This window comes from Denticeps clupeoides, unplaced genomic scaffold, assembly GCF_900700375.1.
Source record: "Denticeps clupeoides unplaced genomic scaffold, fDenClu1.1, whole genome shotgun sequence".
Taxonomy (NCBI): domain Eukaryota; kingdom Metazoa; phylum Chordata; class Actinopteri; order Clupeiformes; family Denticipitidae; genus Denticeps; species Denticeps clupeoides.
The window spans coordinates 1-5,132 of record NW_021629885.1 but is presented as its reverse complement, the minus strand read 5'-3'; the positions used below and the strand labels follow the sequence as shown (position 1 = coordinate 5,132).

The following is a 5,132-nucleotide window of genomic DNA, read 5'->3' as shown; positions in this document are numbered from 1 at the left end:
TCTGCTTGAGTGGTGGGGGTGATATGGTTGGGATGGTGCTGTGTGGGTTTGAGGGCTGAACAATGGTTGTTATAAGGTTGTGTTATGGTTGTTATCTGGCGGTTAAGAGGTGTGTGTATCACTGTATAGCAAGCAAACTATAATAAACTGTCAGATCAGCTCTAAAGGCCACTCGTCAAAATGAATAATCATAAATAACTTGAAATATCACTTTTAAATAAACAACTGAATGAACATCATGTTTCCTCTCATCCAGTAAACTTTAACCACGCCACAGGTTCTAATACATGAAGTTGTGTATCTTTTCCTTCCGCTAGAGCTGGTCGGAGCGTCTGAGGGTTGGTTAGTTGTGAGCATGCTCAGTTGGGAATGCTGATATTAAAGACAAGTTCTACCACAAACCACAGAACTCACAGACTACACTGAAATCAGACGTGGGTTCTGTTATTTACAGAGGCCATGCATCATCTTTAAATAGGAAACATAGAAAAAGATATATGTGTGTGTGTGTGTGTGTGTGTTAAATTTGTTACACCACATGATTATCATTCCAGTTTCTTTTTTCAGTCCCGTTGGCATCATAACAGCTTCTTCAGCACCCGTGTTTTAGCACATCACAGTGTGTGTGTGTGTGTGTGTGTGTGTGTATGCGTGTGTGTGTCTGACAGTCTTTTCCAGTTCTACTGTGTGATGTTTCTAGAAACAGGAGATACTCAGTTAAATAGTTATTTAGAATGAAGAGTGTGTGTGTGTGTGTATTTAAGAATTGTGTTGGTGTGTGTGTATGTATTTTTGCCGTATTACTCCCCAGCGCTGCGTGGTGCCCTAGGGACGTGTTTGTCATGTGTTCTTCGACTCCTCCCCTTTTTCAGCTTCCACATTTTGTGGGTGGGGTCCTGCTGGTCAAGAGGCGGGGCTTTCTTCATAGGGTCTGGAAGACTCTTCAGTGGTTGGTTGTGCTTTTGCGACCACACTGCTGGGCACACCTGGTCCACAGCATTCATGTTTGGCTGGTCCAGCAGCTGCATGAAGTCACGGTACCAGAGTTTCTGATTGGCTGGGAGTCGCGGGGCGGGGTTTGTTGAGGTCAGGACCTCTAGGCTGAGCTGTAGTAGCGTCTGTGTGAAGCCGTGCTCCATGGCATGACACTGATACACACCGGCGTCTCGCTTCTGGACACTCCGCAGGAGGAGCCCGCGGTCCATCTGCATGGTACGGTCATCCAGACGTACCTGAACACACCACACCACACCACACACACACACACATTAATATACGTGCACACACTCACTAAAGTACAGATTTGATTTCCCACAGCTAACCTCCTCCCGCGGGTTGTTGGGATGCCTCTGGTAGGTCCAGGTGACTCGGGCCTGCAGGGATTTGGGGACACACTCCAGAAACGAACTGCTTCCCTCTACTGCATAAAGTTTCTTCTCTGACACACGCTGCTTGCTGTGGTCTACACACACACACACACACACACACATACACACACAGACACGTACACTGTAAATAATGGACTTCAACAGGTTCCTCTTTGTGTTTGTCACTGTTCTCACCTCCTGAGCAGAGTGTGTTAGGATCCCCGTTCCTCACGTCCTGCCTTCGAAAACGTCTAACAAATACACACACACACACACACACACACACACACACGTCAGATTCACTGAATAAAAGTCTTGTTGCCAGATTGGGTGATGTTGATATTTTGGTAGTATCTGGCAACACTGCTGGGCTACACCCGGGCTTCTGACGTATTGACAGGAGGGTTTTAAATAGTCCAGGATGAGGAAGTATGGTGTGTGATGGCTGTCAATCATGTCTACAGGCTCCTCCCCTTTTAAAGTTTGTCCACACGTTTGTGGTGTGCTGGGTGAGTAATAATCAATGCATCATGATGCCAATGTGGATTGTTCATGGTTGCAGTGCAGAACATAATGGATTATGTCATAATGACGTTGCTTGGTGCCGGTAGGGACTGGTGGCCTGATCTGAGTACAGCGCCGCTCCAGGAGTTCGGCCTCGTCGGAATGAACGCCCTCTGGTCCGCCTTCCTTCTGCGTTCGCTTGATGAGGTTTAACGCTCATCTGACTGACGTATTTGAAGACATCATGTGAAGTCATTTAAAAAAATTGCCGGGATGCATCGTGATGCATGGATAATTGTAATCGAATCGTGAGACCAGCGAAGGTTCTAGTGGGTAGTGAGCAGCCACTTCCTGTTTCTATCTGTAACATATAAATGCAGTTGCAGCATGTTGAACCCGTGTGTGTGTGTGTGTGTGTGTGTGTACCGTTTGGTGTTGGGTAGGTATCGGGTGCAGGTTGTCCCGTCCCAGGCGCAGTAGGGGTCCCGCGCCAGGCAGCACTCAGCGCAGGCTTTACCGTACACGCTGCAGCGGTGCAGGGGCAGCTGCATGATCCCCGTTTCCGAGGCAACATACAGCTGTTGCTGCAGGAGGGAAACAGACACACACACACACACACACACACACACACACGGGGAAGATGTGATCAGAACTGGCTGTCCCAGCTGGACAACACGTCCGTCATGATCAGGACTGCTGCGTCGTCTAATGAATATTTATCAGTTATTCCTCAGCGCTCTGAAGAAAAATGGATAATCAGCAAAAGCCGAGCAGCGATGGGAGAAAAGTGTGTTTTGCCTGATCAGCAGCAGAGACGTTAATCCCAGCCGGGCTCAGACCTGATTAACCTCGAATCGCAGCGAGCCGAGAACCAGGACAAAATCTCCACCGCTCTTCTCCTAACTGACACCCTGACTTACTGGGGCCTCCTAGACCTGCTAGACCTGAGGAGGATCTTCATTCCCTACACGGAACACACAGCACATACAGAACAGAGAGAGGAACGGAGGAACATCTCACCCGCTTCGACGAGATCTGCATGTTAATGATGGAGGAGGAATCCTGAGGGGTGAAGAAGAAAGAGGTCAACACACACAAACACAAACACACACATGCACACACACACACACACACACCTTGAACACTTGGAGTTCCTCCAGCAGGAGGGCCGTGTTGCTCCAGGTGCCTTTGGGTACAGAGATCACCTTCAGCACGGTTCCCACATCTGCAGGAAGACACAAAGTTGTAAAACACACACAACTGTTTGACTATAATTTCTCATTTATTTTTTAGAAACAATGTATTCAGACAGAAAAAATAAAAATGTGCTAATTCTGGTACTTCCCATATAATAATAACAACAATAATAACTCATTAAAATACGATTTGTAGTAAATAAAATGGACTAAATTTGAGCATGCAACCTATGTTATATATATTAATTATATGTGTTAGAATTGCTATATTAAGTAAAACTGGGGTCTACTTGACTTATGGGGTCAATATGAAAGACCGGGATTGGGGACGCGGTCACATCTGTCCTCTTTTTATTCTGTATCTGTGCTATGTGATACTTTGCCGCCACGGTTTGTGTGGTCATGTGACTGCATGGTTATGTCTCATATATCAGCATAATGGCAGTGGTGGCCTAGCGGTTAAGGAAGTTGCCCCGTAATCAGAAGGTTCGAATCCCGATCCGCCAAGGTGCCACTGAGCAAAGCACCGTCCCCACACACTGCTCCCCGGGCGCCTGTCATGGCCGCCCACTGCTCACTCAGGGTGATGGTTAAATACAGAGGACAAATTTCACTGTGTGCACCGTGTGCTGTGCTGCTGTGTTTCACATGTGACAATCACTTCACTTCACTTTAAATGACTTAAATACATATGGAGTCCAGTGTTGCTCAGTGTAGTGAAGAGCCGAGTCTCTAGTGCGGCGTGTCCAGATGTGTACCGGAGTAAACGTAACTCCCACGTACGCACACACCTGTGCCGATGAACATGACGTCGTACTGTCCATCTGCAGCGTTGACGCGGTCCACGGTGATCTGGGAGAACCGGTACTCGGCCGAGGTTCTGATGAAGACGGGCCGGCCGCCCAGCGGGGTGACGGGGTTGAACATGAGCGGGTGGTGCCGCGCGAACTGGATCACGCCGTCCGGGAAACCCTTAGTGGACTCAAAACTGCCAAACGTCCGACTGGGACACTGGGGGTCAAAAGGTCAATCAAGGATCAGAGGGAAGGTGGTTCTGCTGAACAAACACAACAGCTGCTCTCTCCTTATTATGCAGTGCGTGTGCGTGTGTGTGCGTGTGTGCATGTGTGGTGTGCGTGTGTGTGTGCGCGTGTGTGGTGTGTGCATGTGTGTGCGTGTGTGTGTGCGCGTGTGTGCGCGTGTGTGTGTGTGGTGTGTTGACTCACCATGCCTGGTCGAGGGTACGGAACTTTGCCCTGGAATGGCAGCCACTGATAGTTTGGTCCCTCCTTATGGGCAAAGGGTCCGAGGAACGCCCTTCTGATGTCACTCATGGTATAAACACACACCGCCGAGCCCCTAAACACACTACTGTACAGGTACACACACACACACCACCAATTACTGGTCAACACATACACAACACCAAGCCCCTAAACACACTACTGTACAGGTACACACACACACACACACCATCAATTACTGTACAACACATGCACAACACCAAGCCCCTAAACACACTACTGTACAGGTACACACACACACACACACACACAACACCAAGCCCCCAAACACACTACTGTACAGGTACATACACACACACACACACACACACACACACACCATCAATTACTGTACAACACACACAACACCAAGCCCCTAAACACACTACTGTACAGGTCAAAGTACACACACACACACACACACACACACCATCAATTACTGTACAACACATACACAACACCAAGCCCCTAAACACACTACTGTACAGGTCAAAGTACACACACACACACACACACACACACACACACACCATCAATTACTGGTCAACACATACACAACACCAAGCCCCTAAACAAACTACTGTACAGGTCAAAGTACACACACACACACACACACACACACCATCAATTACTGGTCAACACATACACAACACCAAGCCCCTAAACAAACTACTGTACAGGTCAAAGTACACACACACACTGCAGTGATGTGACAAACCTGGAAGTGGTGAAGACGCTGTAGAAGATGGGGTTCTTACTATCTCTGGTCTGGAGCAGGAACA

At 48.2% G+C, this 5,132-nt stretch overlaps 1 protein-coding gene across 1 annotated transcript; it reads right to left on the bottom strand.

Moving 5' to 3' along the window:
* Window positions 1-193: 193 nt before the first annotated feature.
* Window positions 194-5,118, bottom strand: LOC114776532 (semaphorin-3A-like). Its single transcript, XM_028966818.1, has 9 exons — window positions 5,069-5,118; window positions 4,294-4,438; window positions 3,859-4,078; window positions 3,008-3,096; window positions 2,892-2,933; window positions 2,298-2,455; window positions 1,563-1,618; window positions 1,323-1,462; window positions 194-1,232 (listed from the first exon to the last, which is right to left on the bottom strand). The coding sequence occupies exons 2-9, from the start codon at window positions 4,399-4,401 to the stop codon at window positions 801-803; spliced, it is 1,245 nt and encodes a 414-aa protein (XP_028822651.1). The 5' UTR covers window positions 4,402-4,438; window positions 5,069-5,118; the 3' UTR covers window positions 194-800.
* Window positions 5,119-5,132: the final 14 nt, after the last annotated feature.